The 16,184-nt window shown below is 55.6% G+C and overlaps 1 protein-coding gene and 1 non-coding gene across 3 annotated transcripts; one reads left to right on the forward strand and one right to left on the reverse strand.

Annotated features, from left to right (window-relative positions):
* The first annotated feature begins 297 nt into the window (after positions 1-297).
* LOC114815602 lies at positions 298-435 on the forward strand. The gene has a single exon (XR_003763401.1). It is a non-coding gene; the product is annotated as a small nucleolar RNA SNORA7 (small nucleolar RNA).
* A 1,011-nt stretch (positions 436-1,446) lies between these two features.
* Positions 1,447-15,777, reverse strand: SEC22A (SEC22 homolog A, vesicle trafficking protein). Of its 2 annotated transcripts, none has more exons than XM_029074866.2 (7): positions 15,708-15,777; positions 9,111-9,302; positions 8,663-8,826; positions 6,975-7,166; positions 6,150-6,268; positions 3,849-3,914; positions 1,447-2,583 (listed from the first exon to the last, which is right to left on the reverse strand). In XM_029074866.2, the coding sequence occupies exons 2-7, from the start codon at positions 9,290-9,292 to the stop codon at positions 2,383-2,385; spliced, it is 924 nt and encodes a 307-aa protein (XP_028930699.1). In that variant the 5' UTR covers positions 9,293-9,302; positions 15,708-15,777; the 3' UTR covers positions 1,447-2,382. The 2 variants fall into 2 exon arrangements, with proteins under 2 accessions (XP_028930699.1, XP_028930704.1); XM_029074871.2 differs by lacking the exon at positions 15,708-15,777 and adding an exon at positions 14,943-15,057.
* Positions 15,778-16,184: the final 407 nt, after the last annotated feature.

The raw sequence follows: 16,184 nt of genomic DNA on the forward strand, positions 1-16,184 counted from the left end.
ACTTCCCTGCCTAACCCCCATTTTTCCTCATTTTCCACTCCCTTCCACGTCACCCTGATTTGCTCCCTTTTCTCTTGCCCCCCAGCACTTACATATATAATTTTATTTATGTTGATGTGTTTACTTGTATTGATGTCTGTCTCCCCTCCCGCCTCGACTGTGAGCTCTTGTGGGCAGGGATTCTGTCATTACTGTATTGTACTTTCCCAAGTGCTTAGTACAGTGCTCTGCACACAGTAAGCGTTCAATAAATACAATTGAAAGAATGAACGTTTGGCAACCACTGAAGGGTCTTGGCCACTCTGAGGGTCGCACCTGGAGAGTTTCCAGTACTCTACCTGTCTCAACTATGGGAGGGAAAGTGAAGCAGAGGCTTACCCACTCCATTCCTAGCTTGGCCAGTGGCTAGTGAGTGGAAGGCAATCTGCTACAAGTCAAAACTCACCTGTGCTGGGCAGCATGGGCATAGGAGAGAGTTGAGGGCCGAGACTCCTGTTGACTGCTCAGGAGACAATGGCAAACCACCTCTGGATTTTTACCAGGAAAACTCTATGGATCCACTACCAGAACGATTGCAGAAGGAGGTGGGGCATTCTGGGAGAGATGCATCCATGGTATCGCTATAGGTTGGAGAAGATTCGACAGCATAAGACAAGACAAGGAGGATCTTGAGGAGTGGGGAGATATGGCCTGAACGGTTTTACAGGAAAATGACCTGAGGAGCCGAACGAAGTCTGGACTGGAGTTGGGAGAAACAGGAGGCAGGGAGGTCAGCAAGAAGGATGATGCAGGAGTCAAGCTGGGCTAGGACAAGTGGTCTGAGCCAGCCTGGGGGCAGTTTGGACAGAAAGGGGAGGATCCACATAATGTTTGATAATAGAGTTACTTTATAAGGGTTGAAGGAAACGTAGGAGGATTTCTTGCAAAAAACAAAAACAACCAAAACCCAAAACAGAACTACGGGAAAAGAAAAAAACAGGAAATGAAAAAGAAATAAAAGGCAACAGCAACAACAAAAATTAATTCCCCCAAATATCTTTGAGTGAACCAGGGGGACGCCGGAGAGTTGCGGGGCACGTATGGTCCTTTCAGAGGTCCGTGCGGCATTCAGCGTGGCTCAGTGGAAAGAGCCCAGGGTTGGGAGTCAGAGGTCATGGGTTCTAATCCCAGCTATGCCACTTGTCAGCTGTTTGACCTTGGACAGGTCACTTAACTCCTCTGGGTCTCAGTTCCCTCATCAGGAAAATGGGGATTAAGACTAAGCCCCACATGGGACAACCTGATTACCTTATATCTATCCCAGCGCTTAGAACGATGTTTGGCACATAGTAAGTGCTTAACAAATACCAACATTATTATTGTTCCCGGACCCTTCAGTCTTGGGGTTGAGTAGGAAGGCTGACCCCCAGTGCCTGTCTGAAGGCGTGACTCATGACTGCACAAACCACAAATGTGACAGCAGAATCTGGGGACAGTCTGTGCATGTGTGTGTGGAGCACGGACCCACTTGGCCTTTCCTACCAACTCCCCCGGGCTCCACTGAATCTCACTGTCACTGGTGTCCCCTTCGAATACGAAAGTAATCACGTGTGGGAACACACGTGTCAGGAATGGCACATGTGCTTGGGGCTGAGACTTCAGGGGAATTGATGATGGGGCTTAGAGACTTGTACAGACATGTTTATACTCTGGCAGATCTGGCGCAATGCTCTGCACAGAGTAGGCAGCCAGTACAGCATTCTGCACACGGCAGGAGCTCAGCACCCTACACACACTAGACATCCAGCCTAGCACAAAATTGCAGGCTGTGGGTACCCAATACGGCCCTGGGCATGCACTGAGCCCTCAGCTCACTGACGAGGGACTGACTCGATGATCCAGGCAGGGATCCCCGTGTCTCAACATCCTTCGCCTGAAGGGTGCTTCGGCAGGCCCTGACCCGTGGGAGAGAGGTCCGTGGGGACCGGCTCAGACAGGGGCGGCCGGGTGATGCACCATTTATTCCAGCTCCACTGCCGCCTTACAAAGGCAAAAACCTGTGTGGGGACCGGCGGTTCCACGGAGGCTCCCGGCGGTCCGGGGCTGAGGTGAGGGTCCCGCCCCAACCTGGGTAGTTCAAAGTGATAGCGGGCCCCGTGCCCAGAGGGTCTTGGGAACAGCGGGCCCCACCCCGAGGCTCTTGGGGAACAGTGGGACACACTGCCCAGTCCTGGCCCCGCCCCAAGCGGTTCGCCAGGACAAGGTGCCTTCGCAGGTGGCCCCAGCCCAGTCCCACCCAGCCCCCAAGCCCAAGGCCGTAGCCCTGCCTGCAGGTCCTCGGCCTCGGCCCTGCCTCAAGGTAGGTCCTCAGTCCCGGCCCTGCCCCCAGGTCCCTCGGGCCACTCAGACATCGTAGCCCGGGGCCTTGGCCCGGGGCTGGCGTAGGCGGATCTGCAGCGTGGCGAAGGCGCCCACCGTCACGTGAAACAACAGCTGCCACGGGCCCCGCAGCTCGGACAGGTGCAGGTTGCACAGGCAGATGAGGCCGAAGGTCAGGAACGACTTGGCGCTCCGCCAGCTGGTGGGGCGGGCCAGCAGGTAGCCCTGCAAGGAGACACAACCGTGGGGTCACTGGATGTGCCAGGGGTGGGGATGGGGGTCGGCGTTCCGCAACTTGCCTGCCCACCTCAGCTCTGGTACAGATTAAATGGGGCCAATCCTGCAGGGCCTATGGTCTCGGAGCAGGAGGCGGGAGTGGGAAAGGGAAATTGAGAACCTGGGAGAAGTGTGGGGTGAGGGGCTGAGGAGAAGAGGCTAAGGAGCTGGAGGCAGAGGAAGCCAGAGGGAGCGAGGCACAGCTGCTAGGCAGAGCAGATCCCAACTGATGGGATCAACTGATGGGGTCTCCATCTGCTAGAGTGTGTGTGTGGGGGGCCTCGCTCGGGGGGCCTGCCCGAAAACTCAAACAGGATGACCACGCAGGCCAGATCACGCCCCTCCCAGACCACTGGATCACACTACATGCGGGGAAGATCATGCCACATGCAGGTGACGTCAGCAGGCCGAGGACAGTTAGAGCCCCCATGACCCCGGCCCCTCCTCTCCTCCTACAAAACTGGGGTTTTCTTAGGGGCAGGGGGAGATGCTGCTCTGGAAATGACGGCAGGCAGCAGAGTCCCCGGCACATGGGCCGTGGATGGGGTGGGCGGGGGAGCTCCCACCCCACCTATTCCCTCTAATGTCCTTATCCTCCTCCCCCTCACACTGGGGCTTGCTCTGGATTTTCCTAGGCAGAGACGAAGGGGCATGCACAGATAATTGAAATCCACGGATAATCCAATGCACCTGGTCCTCTCTTGGGCTAGCCCCTCTCTCAGCTCCTGGGGAGAGGGGCTAGCTGGGTGGAGGGGGGCTGCCAGCGGCAAGCCAGCCAACCAGCAGGGAAGTATGTTTTAATGAGATGTACATCCCCTTGCTATTGTTTTTGTCTATCTGTCTCCCCCGATTAGACTGTAAGCCTGTCAATGGGCAGGGATTGTCTCTATCTGTTGCCGAATTGTACATTCCAAGCGCTTAGTACAGTGCCCTGCACATAGTAAGCGCTCAATGAATATTATTGGATGAATGAATGAATGAATGGAGCCCAGATGATCCAGAGGCTGCATAATAACAGGGAGGAGCTGGATACTGTTCTCGGAAGGCAGGGTGGCACCCCAGCTTTACACATGCCCCAGAGGCAGCTGGGAGCCGTGTGAGAAGTGGGGTGGAGCTCCAACCCCGCCCCCTTGGTGAGGCTACGGTTGCCCGTCACCCGTTGAGTGGCACTGCCCGCCACGGGCCCGGCCCGCCGGGCAGACCATCGGACGTACCTGGTAGACACAGGCGGCCATGCCGAGCAGGAAGGCGATGATGTAACTCAAGTCCTCTCCGTCGCTCTGGAAGGCAAAGCCCAAATTTAGTGGCTGGCGGGGGACGGGGCGCCTAGCAGCCCACCCCCCCGTGCCCCCGCTCGAGCAGCCCGGCCTCCTCAGCTGCCCCAGAGGGGGCTGTGCCTGCGGTGCCTCCCCGTGGCCCCTAGAGGGCGCCCGTGCTCCCTGCAGGCGCCCGGTTTGCACGCAGCAGGCACCCACACATCCAGCGCTAGGGGGCGCCACACGGCTGAGAGAAGCCGCGCGGCCTCATGGAGGCAGCCCGGCCTTGGGAGTCGGAGGACCTGCGTTCTAATCCCACCTCCGCCCCTTAATAATGTTGGTATTTGTTAAGTGCTTACTATGTGCCCAGCACTGTTCTAAGCGCTGGGGGAGATACAAGGTAATCAGGTTGTCCCACGTGAGGCTCACAGGTCTTCATCCCCATTTCACAGACGAGGTCACTGAGGCACAGAGAAGTTAAGTGACTCACCCACAGTCACACAGCTGACAAGTGGCAGAGCCGGGATTCGAACCCACAACCTCTGACTCCCAAGCCCGGGCTCTTTCCACTAAGCCATGCTGCTTCTTGCCTGTTGTGTGACCTCGGGGAAGTCACTTCACTTCTCTTTGCCTCTGCTCCCTCATCCACAAAATGGGGATTCCTTGACTGTTCTCCCTCCCACTTGGCGAGCCCTGGGCAGGACAGGGTCTGTGTCCAACCTGATTACCTTGATGCTCAGAACATGCTTGGCAACTCAGTAACTGAGGCACACAGAAGTTAAGTGACTCGCCCAAGGTCACTCAGGAGATAAGTGGTGGCGCCGAAATTAGAACCCAGATCCCTCTAACTCCCAAGACCCTTACTCTATCTGCTAAGCCACACTGTTTCTCTGAAGCAAATGAGTCAAGAACTCATTTGAGGAGTTTGGGTGGTGAGGGCTGCTGGCCCTAGTCCAGCCGGTGGGCAGTTGTGCAGGGGTCTGCCCAGGGGAGGGGGTGTCCTAGGCAGCAGGGAAGCTGGGTCCTTCATCTGTAAAATGGGGATTGAGACTGGGAGCCCTATGTGGGACAGGCAGTACAACCAACCAGATTATCTTGTATCTACCCCAGCGCTTAGTACAGTACCTGACACATAGTAAGCGCTTCACAAATGCCACGATTATAATGATCACACCCACTGTCTCTGCACCAACCTCTTTCTAGACTCCCTATAAACTGGCTTCTGTCCACTCCACTTGAAACTGCCCTAAGGTCATCAAAGACCTCCTTCTGGCCAAATCCAACATCCTAATCTTCCTCGACCTCTGAGAAGCTTGTGCCACAGTGGGCCACTCCCTACTCCCGGAAACTTTATCCAACTTTGGTGTCACTGACACTGTTCTCCCCTGGTTCTCCTCCTATCTTCCTAACCGTGCGAGTCCCTCAGTGTTCAGTTCTGGGTCCCCTTCTATTCTCCATCTATCCCCCACTCCCTCAACTCAATGGCTTTCACATCTCTTCGCGGATGATTCCCAAATCACTCTCCAGCCCAGACCTCTCTCCTTTTCTGCAGTCTCACATTTCCTCTTGCCTTCAGCACACCTCTACTTGGATGTCCCACCAACGCCTCAAACTTAACAAGTCCAAAACAAAACTCCGCCTCTTCTGTCCCTGTGGCAAATTTCCCATCCCTGAGAAACAGCAAGGCCTAGTGGAAAGAGCCCAGGCCTAAGTGTCAGAGGACCAGGTTCTAATCATGGATCTGCCACTTGTCTGCTAAGGGACCTTAGGCAAGTCACTTCACATCTCGGTGCCTCAGTTTCTTCACACGTAAAATAGGGGTTCATTACCTGTTTTCCCTCCTACATTGGCTGTGAGCCCTAGGTGGGACAGGGATGGGGTCCAACCTGATTATTTTCTATCTACCCCAGTGCTTAGTTCAGGGTTTGGAACATAGTAAAGTCTTAAACACCACAGTTATCACTATTGTAGATGGCAGACTGTAAGCTCATTATGGGCAGGGACAGTGAGTGCTCCATAAATAGTATTGATTAACTGCTGCTGGGCAGCACTCTGGCTGTCCAAGCCGGGCAGGTCGGAGGCCACAGCGGGTGGGTGTGCAGAGAATCCAGGGAAGGGGCCCGGTTTCGATTCCGCTGCCATGGACAGGAATGAGATGTTATCAGCAGCCCACCTTCACTGACTGTCTTGGCCCTCAGAGCGCATCGAGGCAGGGGTGGGGAAGGGGTCCGCCCCGGTCCACCCTCGCGGCCAGGGTACCTGCAGGAGACTCTCAATGGTGTGGACACCACGGATGAGGTTCAGCGCCCCACACAGCAGGCTGAGGACGAGGGCCACCGTCCCTGGCAGGGTCGCCGGCTCCAGACGCTGCTGCTGAGCTGCAGGGGCAGAATGGGGCACAAAGGGGAGATAGGACTGGGTGCAGAGGTCTCGGGATCTCACCTTCCTCCTGGATACCAGCCTGAAAAGTAGCATGGCAGGGGAGGCCTGACATAGGACTGGCAGCCCAGTGGGATCGGAGAATATCTTCTGCCTGATCGTTAAGGGATTCAAACACAGGTCCAAGGGGTGGTGGGATAAACCCATAGAAACTAGTCAGGTCATGGCAGCTACCGGGTGGAGAGAGGCAGTCAGTGAATCCCTAGAGCGTGACGTGGTTGTGGAGCAGAGGGAGGCAGTCAGTGAACCCCTAGGGTCTGACGTGGTTGTGGAATGGAGGTAGGCAGTCAGTAGAGACCCAGGGCTCAGGGGTGGCCGGAGGCGGCCAGGAGAGATCCCTGACCCGAGGACAGCAGTGGGTTTGCTCTACCAGCATGAAACAACTTCGGTGACACATGCCCCTTGGGAAGATTTTTCTCCGCCCACTGGGGCCACCGCAAGAGGACAATTTCCAGCCACTGTGGACAACCTGGCAGAAGAGTGGGCCATGTGGCTCCTCCCTGGGCTGCCCTGGCAGCCCCCCACCAGCCCACCTTTCAGACACAATCTCGGGCCAGGCCAGGCCTGGAGGCCCGTGGACTCCAGCATGGGCGGTGGTGACCTGGGCAGAGAACGGAGGGGCCTAGTGTCTCGGGCCTTACCTACCTGAGGAGATGTTGCCAGCCCCGCTGAAGGCCCCCACCACAGCCGGGAAGCCGTTGGCGGGCGCCAGCTCGGCCATGGTCAGCATATGTGGGGGCCGGAGTTTGAGCTCCGTCTGCATGTCGGCGAGGCTCATCTTGGTGGCCAGAGAGCGAGGGTTGTTGTAACGCTGTTTGGTCCTCTGGATGACGGTGTCTGCCGGGGGACGAGAGGCTGTTTGGGCCCAGGCCACCAGAGAATCTGGGCCACGGGGGCGGGGCCGGGAGGGGTGGTGGGCACAGGTGGACAAGAGCAGACTAACATAAGACTGTCAGCTCACTGTGGGTAGGGAAAGGTATGGCTCAGTGGATAAAGCGCGGGCCTGGGAGTCAGAAGGTCATGGGTTCTAATCCTGGCTATGCCACTGCTATGCCACTTGTCGGCTGTGTGACTTTAGGCAAGTCACTTCACTTTTCTGTGCTTCAGTTCCCTCATCTGTAAAATGGAGATTGGGATTGTGAGCCCCATGTGGGACAGGGACTGTACCCTACTTGATATGCTTGTAACCATTCAGGTGCTTAGTAAAGTGCCTGGCACAGTAAGTGCTTAAATACCACAATTATTATTATATGGTATTCTCCCAAGTGCTAAATACGGTGCTCTGCATACAGTAAGGGCTCAATAAATACGAATGATTCTCTCCCCACCTTCAAAGCCCTACCAAAATCACATCTCCTCCAAGAGGCCTTCCCAGACTAGGCCCTCATTTTTCCTACTCGCCTCTCTCTTTTGTGTCTATGCACTGGATCTGTCCTCTTTAAGCATTTGATATTGGTCCCACCCCCAGCCTCCCAAGCCTTCTGTCTTTTGGCATTATCCTTAACTCCTCTCTGTCATTCAATGCACATATTCAGTCCATCACTAATTCCTGGTGGTCCCACCTTCACAACATAGCTAAAATCCACCCTTTGCTCACCAACCAAACTGCTACTGTATTAATACAATCATTCATCCTACCCTGCCTCGATTACTACACCAGCCTATTTGCTGACCTGCCGGCCTCCTCTCTCCCCCGACTCAAGTCCATACTTAACTCTGCTGTCTGGGTCGTTTTTCTACAGAAACGTTCAGGACATGTCACCACACTCCTCAAAAAACTCCAGTGATTGCCCATCCACCTCTGCAAACAAAAACTCCTTACCATTGGCTTTAAAGCTCTCCACCACCTTGCCCCCTCCTACCTCACCTTGCTTCTCTCCTTCTACAACCCAGCCCTCACACCTCACTTCTCTAATACCAACCTTCTCACTGTGCTATGATATTGCCTATCAAGCCACCAACCCCTGGCCCACATCCTACCTCTGGCCTGGGATGCCCTCCCTTCTCAGATCTGCCAAACAATTACTCTCCCCCAACCCCACTTCAAATCCTTATTGAAGGCACATCTCCTCCAAGATGCCTTCCCAGACTAAGCCCACTTTTCCTCATCTCCCATTCCCTTCTGTGTTGCGTTTTGCATGGTCAGGATGGCCCCCGTAAAGGACGATGGGGTGGGCAGAGTGCAGGAAGGGGGGTGATGGGGTGGGAGGGGCGAAGGGGTGAGTGGTCGCCAGGGAGAAGGACAATGGGGTGGGCGGGGTGTTGGGCCGAGGGGTAATGGGGTGAGCCGAGCACAGGGGCGGGGGGTGATGGGGAAGGCGGGGTCCGCTGACCAAAATCGATGAAGCAGTAGGGGCGGACGGCGGTGTTGGTCCTGGCGGTGTCATAGGTGGCGATGAAGTCCCGCTGCAGCTCATCGAGGAAGGAGAAGGCCAGGACCCCTGGCCAGCCCTCCGTGCACAGTACCATGTAGCTTACGCCCAGCGAGCTGATCAAACTGCCCGCAGCCGGGGATATGCCGTCTCAACTCAGGGGCCCCCCCCCCAACCCCCGCCCCAACGTGGAGCCCGCTCCCCACCTGTGACCCTGGGGCCCAACCCCCATCTACCCACATGCCCAGACCCGCCCTCCGCTCATGCACCAGGCCCCTCTGGGCCGCCTCACCTCAGGGATGAACCCAGGACCCCCCCCACCACACCCACCCCTCAAACCCCAGGGCTGTGAACCCGAGAACCCCCCGGGGCCCCCAGTCTCCTCCCCCCACCGTGGTCCCACCCTTACTGGACCACGTGACGTCCAGCGTGGAGGGAGCAGCGGTCCGGGAGCTGGCTGAGCTTTCGGGCGAGCAGCTTGAAGAGCCTCCTGCCGTCCGGGCCGCCCGCGCCTTGGTCGCCGTCGGTGGAGGCGGAGAGCGGCAGCCCGTCCCGCACGCGGACCACGGCGGCCGACAGGACCGCGGACATTGCCCCACGCCTGCAGACCGGCACACAAGTCCAGTCACCCCAGCGCCCTCCACGCCAGACTCCGGGCAGGTGGCTGGGCCCCTATCTGCAAGACTGGGTGATCCGGGCTGGGAGCGCAGGATCAAGACCGTTAGACAGGGGCTGGAGTGAGCAGGAGTGGGAGTATTAGAACCGTCATCCCGACTTGCCCCCTTTGCTCTCCTCCCTCTTCCAGCCCCACAGCATTTATCTACATATTTGTCATTTTATAACAAATAGTGAGTACTCCTCACTATTGGCTTCAAAGCTCTCCATCCTCTTGCTCCCTCCTACCTCACCTCCCTTCTCTCCTTCTACCGTCCAGCCCGCAAACTCCGCTCCTCTGCCGCTAACCTCCTCACTGTGCCTCGTTCTCGCTTGTCCTGCCATCAGCCCCTGGCCCACGTCCTACCTCTGGCCTGGAATGGCCATCTGCCAAACTAGCTCTCTTCATAGCCCTACTGAAAGCTCACCTCTTCCAGGAGGCCTTCCCAGACTCAGCTCCCCCTTTTCGTCTGCTCCTCCTCCCCTCCTCATTGCCCCTACTCCCTCTCTAGTCTACCCCCTTCCTCTCCCTACAGCACTTGGGTATACTTGTACACATTTATTACTCTATTAATCGTGTGTATATTTATAATTCTATTTATTTTGATGCTATTGATGCCTGTCTCCTTGTTTTGTTTTGTCTGCCTCCCCCTTCTAGACTGTAAGCTCATTGTTGGGTAGAGATCATCTCTATCTGTTGCTGAATTGTACTTTCCACGCACTTAGTACAGTGCTCTGCACACAGTAAGCACTCAATAAGTACGTCTGAATGAACTGAATGAATGAATTTACTTGTATTCATGTCTGTCTTCCCCGCTCTAGCCTGTAAATTCGTTGAGGGCAGGGAATGTCACTGTTTATTGTTGTATTGTACTTTCCCAAGCACTCTGTACAGTGCTCTGCATACGGTAGGCATTCAGTAAATACGACTGAATTGAATGAATTAACTGGGGCGGATGTTTGCTGGAGAGCAGGGGCAGGATGGCTAAACAAATGCCACAAAACCAAAAACAAACAAAAACAGTTGGCTTGAGGGGGAGCGCAGGGCGCGAGCTGGGGAGAAGCGGGTGAAGAGAACTGAAGCGGTGTGGCTTCTAGATAAGGCCCAGGCCTGGGAGTCAGGAAGACGTAGGTTCTCATCCCCGCTCCACCACTTATCTGCTGTGTGACCTTGGGCAAGTCACTTCACTTTTCTGGGCCTCAGTTCCCTTATCTGTCAAATGGGGATTAAGACAGTAAGCCCCATTTGGGACAGGGACTGTGTCCAACCTGACAAGCTTTTATCTACCCCAGAGCTTAGTAAAGTGCCTGGCACATAGTAAGCGCTTTACAAATGTCATTAAGAAAAAAACTAAAACCTGATGGGGGAAGCTGGTGGCTAATCTGAATTGGAAGGACTGACAAACCCATCCCCAGTAGGGTCTCTGTCTTCCTGTCTCACCATCCTGATCTCTGTAAGGAGTCTTGAGGGATGGGAGGCAGAGGAGGAGCCTGTAAATGAGACTAAGAATGAGCAGCCAGATAGATGGGGAGGAGAGCCAGGAGAGGACAGTGTCAGTGAAACTGAGATTGGATACCGTTTCCAGGAGAAGAGGGTAGTCCACAGTATCAGAGGCAGCTGGAAGGTCAAGGAGGATTAGGATAGAGTAGAGGCCATTGGACTTGGCAAGAAGGAGACCATTTGTGACCTATGAGGTGGGTGGTTTCTATGGAGTGAAGGGGACGGAAGCCAGATTAGAGAGGATGGAGAGGGGAGAGTCAAGGGTGTGGAATGGTCCATTCTGGGTCACTTGGAGAGTCAGCGATGGTGAGGAAAGAGTCAGGTGTTGAATGGTTCGTGCTTGGTCACTGGGAAAGTCGGGGTTGTGGGGGGATGCTGAATGATCAATGGCAGGTCACTGGGGAGTTAGGGATGGAGAGGGGAGAGTTAGGGGTGTGGGATGGTCGGTGCTGGGTCACTGGGGATAGTCGGGGATATGCGATGGTCTCAATCTGCTGCCTGGATCATTTTTTTCCTAAAAAAATCCCCAGTCCACGTCAACCCACTCCTCAAGTCCTTCCAGGAGCTTTCCGTCCACCTCCTCAAACAGAAACTCCTCATCATCGGCTTTGACGCCCTCCTTCAGCTTGTCCCTTCCGACCTCACCTCTCTGCTCTTCTACTACAACTCAGCCCGCATATTCTGTTCCTCTAATGCCAACCTAGTCACGGTACCTTGATCTCGTCTATCTCGCTGCCAACTCAACATGTCTAAGACTGAGCTCTTTATCTTCCCTCCCAAACCCTGTCCTCTCCCTGACTTTTCCCATCACTGTGGACGGCACTACCATCCTTCCCATCTCACAAGCCCACAACTTTGGTGTCATCCTTGACTTCGCTCTCTCACTCACCCCACACATCCAATCCGTCACCAAAACCTGCCGGTCTCACCTTCACAACATCGCCAAGATCCGCCCTTTCCTCTCCATCCAAATGGCTACTTTGTTGCTACAATCTCTCCTAATACCCAGACTGGATTACTGCATCAGCATCTTTTCTGATCTCCCAACCTCCTGTCTCTTTCACACTTAAGTCTATACCTCACTCTGCTGCCCAGATTATCTTTCTACAGACACGCTCTGGGCATGTCACCTCCCTCCTCAAAAACCTCCAGTGTTTGCCTATCAACAGCCGTATCAAGCAAAAAGTCCTCATGACTTGCTTCAAAGCTGTCCATCCCCTTGCCCCCTCCTACCTCACTTCCCTTCTCTCCTTCTCCAGCCCATTCTGCACACTCCACTCCTCTGCTGCTAACCTCACTGTGCCTCGTTCTCACCTGTCCCACCATCGATCCCTGGCCCACGTCCTGCCTCTGGCCTGGAATACCCTCCCTCCTCACATCCACCAAACTAGCTCACTTCCCCCCTTCAAAGCCCTACTGAAAGCTTACCTCTTCCAGAAGGCCTTCCCAGACTGAGCCCCTTTTCCCTCTATCCCTCTTCCCCTCCCTATCGCCCCAACTCCCTCCTTCTGCTCTAACCCCCTCTCCGCCCCACAGCACTTGTGTATATTTGCACATATATATTATTCTATTTATTTTATTAATGATGTGCATATATCTATAATTCTATTTATCTATGTTGATGCTATTGATGCCTATCTACTTGTTTTGTTTTCTGTCTTCCCCCTTCTAGACTGTGAGCTTATGTTGACTGTGTTGCTGGGTAGGGGTTGTCTCTGTTGCTGAACTGTACTTTCCAAGCGCTTAGTCCAATGCTCTGCACACAGTAAGTGCTCAAAAAATATATGATTGAATGACTCAATGAATGAACCTCCTGCCCACAACCAGCCTCTGGCCTGGAACTCCCTCTCTCTTTGTATCAGACAATTACTCTCCTCACCTTCAAAGTCTTATTGAAGGCCCATCTCCTCCAAGAGGTCTTTCCTGACTAAGCCCTTATTTCCTCTTCTCTCACTCCCTTCTGTGTCACTCTTGCACTTAGATTTACTTCCTTTATTCTTAATTCCTATGGTACTTAGGTACATATCCACAATTTATTTATTCATGCTACTGATTGATTAATGTCTTTCTCCCCCTCCAGACTGTAAATTCATTGTGGGCAGAGAATGTGCCTACCAACTCTGCTATACTGTACTCTCCTTGCATTTAGTACAGCACTCTGCACAGAGTAAGCATTCACTAATATGACTGATCGAACCCTGACTCCACCCCCGCCGGTGACCCAGTATGGTCTGTCCAACACCCCCGACTCTCCTCCTTACCAGCAGCCCTGACTCTCCCAGTGACCCAGCACAGACCATCCAACACCACCTGCCTCTCCCCTCTCCAACCCTGACTCTCCCAGTGACCCATCATGGACTATTCAACACCCCTTTTATTTCATTCAATCATATTTACTGAGAGCTTACTGTGTGCAGATCAATGTTCTAAGCGCTTCCCTCTGTTCCTCCTCCCCTCCCCATTCTCCCGCCTTCTGCTCTTCCCCCTTCCCCTCCCCTCAGCACTGTGCATATTTGCATCTTTGTATGCATTATTTACTACTCTATTTATTTTGATAATGATGTGTATATATCTATGATTCTATTTATCTTGATGATATCTACACCAGACTACTTGTTTTGTTCTGTTTTGCTTTGCTGTCTGCCTCCCCCGTTTAGACTCTGAGCCCATTATTGGGCAGGGATTGTCTCTTGCCGAACTGTACATTCCAAGCGCCTAGTACAGTGCTCTGCAAATAGTAAGCGCTCAATAAATACTATTGAATGAATGAATCAATAATTTGGCAACAAATAGAGATAAGCCCTATCCAACAAGGGGCTTGCACTCTGGAAGTGGGGAGACAGACAACAAACGCTTAACAAATGCCATAATTATTATTATTAAAACAAGTATACAGACATCGATACCATCAAAGTAGAATTATATATGTACACATCATTAATAAAATAAATAGAATAATAAGTATGTACATATATACACAAGTGCTGTGGGGTGGGGAGGGGGTTAGAGCAGAAGGAGGGAGTTGGGGCAATGGGAAGGGGAGAAGGAGCAGAGGAAATGGAGGGCTCAGACTGGGGAGGCCTCCTGGAGGAGGTGAGCTTTCAGTAGGGCTTTGAAGGAGGGTAGTGTGCAGTGACCCAGCTTGGACCATCCAACACCCATGACTCTCCCCACTCCATCGTTGACTGCCCTCCCAGTGATCCAGCACTGACCATCCAACACCCCTAACTCTCCCAGTAATAATAATTATAATGTCGGTATTTGTTAAGCACTTACTATGTGCAGAGCACTGTTCTAACCGCTGGGGTAGACACAGGAGAATCAGGTTGTCCCACGTGGGGCTCACAGTCTTAATCCCCATTTTACAGATGAGGTCACTGAGGCCCAGAGAAGTTAAGTGACTTGCCCACAGTCACACAGCCCAGGCCATCCAACACCACTGACTCTCCCTGCTCCATCACTGAATCGCCCCCAGTGACCCGGCATGAACCGTCCCTCACCCCTGACTTTCCTCTTTCCATCCTTGACTCTCCCCCGGTGACCCAGCACGGACCATCCAACACTCCTGACTCTCCCGGTGATCCCAACACGGGCCATCCAACAAACCGACTCCCCCAGTGACCCAGCAGGGACCATCCAATACTCCTGACTCTCCTAGTGACCCCAACACGGACCACCTCCTCTCCATCCCTGACTGTCCCCCCGTGACCCGGCCCAGCGCCCCCATCCCCCAGCCCTGCGGGACAGAAGTATGCCCACGGCGGGTGACTGATAAATGTCGCCGACTGACTGCAGGACCGCCCACGACCCGTGCAGAGTGGACAAGTTGGCTGGGCAGTAAGGACGGGGCTGGGCCCGGCCACCCGGAGAACCCCGAAGGCGGTCCGTGGCCGGCCGTGCCCGGTTGGCTGGTAGGCAGGCTGGCAGTCAGGAAGGCTGGCAATCAGGCAGGCTGGCAAGGCCCGGGCCCACGCCCCGCTCCCTGGACCAGGCCCCACGGGACGTGGCCACGTGTCCTGCGGGTGGACAGCTCCCCACCCCCGGGGAAGGGGGCGGGGGGGCGGGAGGCGCCCCCTCCTCACTAACCTCGGGAGCTCCAGCCCTGGGACCGGACGCTTCCCCGGCCCTGGCTGGCACAGGGCAGGACGGGAGGGTCACAGGGACAGGGGACAGGGACGGGAAGGAGAACCCGGGCACCAGGGACAGAGGAGGGGAGGAACGGGGAGGGGGGCAGGGACAGACGAGGAGGGAGAGGGGAAGGAGGAGGGAGGGAAGGAAGGAAGGAAGGAAGGAGGGGGGCAGTGACAGAGGAGGAGGAGAGGGGAGGGAGGGAGGGAGGGAGGGAGGGAAGGAGGAAGGGGGCAGTGGCAGAGGAGGAGAGGAGAGGGAGGGAGGGGGGCAGGGGGAGGGAGGGGGAAGGAAGGAAGGAAGGAAGGAAGGAAGGAAGGAAGGAAGGAAGGAAGGAAGGAAGGAAGGAAGGAAGGAAGGAAGGAAGGAAGGAAGGAGGCAGTGACGGGGGGCAAGGAGGGAGGGAGGGGGACAGTGACAGAGGAGGAGGGAAGGGGGAAGGGGGGAAGGGGGGAAGGAGGGAGGGAGGGAAGGAGGGGGACGGGGCAGAGGAGGGAGGGAGGCAGTGGCGGAGGGAGGGAGGGAGGGAGGGGGAAGAAAGGAGGGAGGGAAGGAAGGAAGGGGGGGCAGTGACAGAGGAGAAGAGGGGAAGAAGGAAGGAAGGGAGGGAGGGAGGGAGGGGGGCAGTGGCAGGGGAGAAGACGGCGGGAAAGGCGGGGGGACAAATGAGAGGAGAGGAGGGGGGAGGGGAGGACGAGGGTTGGGGGTGGATGGGGGCGGTACCTGTCGAGGGGAGGGAAGGGAAGGCCAGGCCAAGCCGGTCCGGTGCGGCGGGGGCCGGTGCGGCGGGGGCCGGTCCGGTGGGGGCCGGTCCGGTGGGGGCCGGTCCGGTGGGGGCCGGGCCTCCTGGGCCGCCCCTTGGCCTGACGGGGCCGCACTGCATTGTGGGCGGCGGCGGAGGGGGCGGGAAGGGAAGGGAAGGAAGCGGCGGCTCGTCACGTGGTCCGCGCACAGGCGGCGCCAGGGCTCCCCCCAGAGGCGGGGCCGCGCAACCGCCCAGCGCCGCTCAGACACCTCCCCGGCGCCCTGTCAGTCGGTCGGTCGGTCGGTCGGTCGGTCGGTCGGTCGGTCAGTCAGTCAGTCAGTCAGGACCCTCCATTGAGCGCTGACTAGCTGCGCAGCACCGGACTAAACGCTTGGAAGGGACAGTTCGGCAACAGAGAGAGACCATCCCTGCCCACTGACGGGCTCGCCGTCTAA

The sequence above is a fragment of the Ornithorhynchus anatinus genome, chromosome 1, assembly GCF_004115215.2.
Source record: "Ornithorhynchus anatinus isolate Pmale09 chromosome 1, mOrnAna1.pri.v4, whole genome shotgun sequence".
Classification (NCBI taxonomy): domain Eukaryota; kingdom Metazoa; phylum Chordata; class Mammalia; order Monotremata; family Ornithorhynchidae; genus Ornithorhynchus; species Ornithorhynchus anatinus.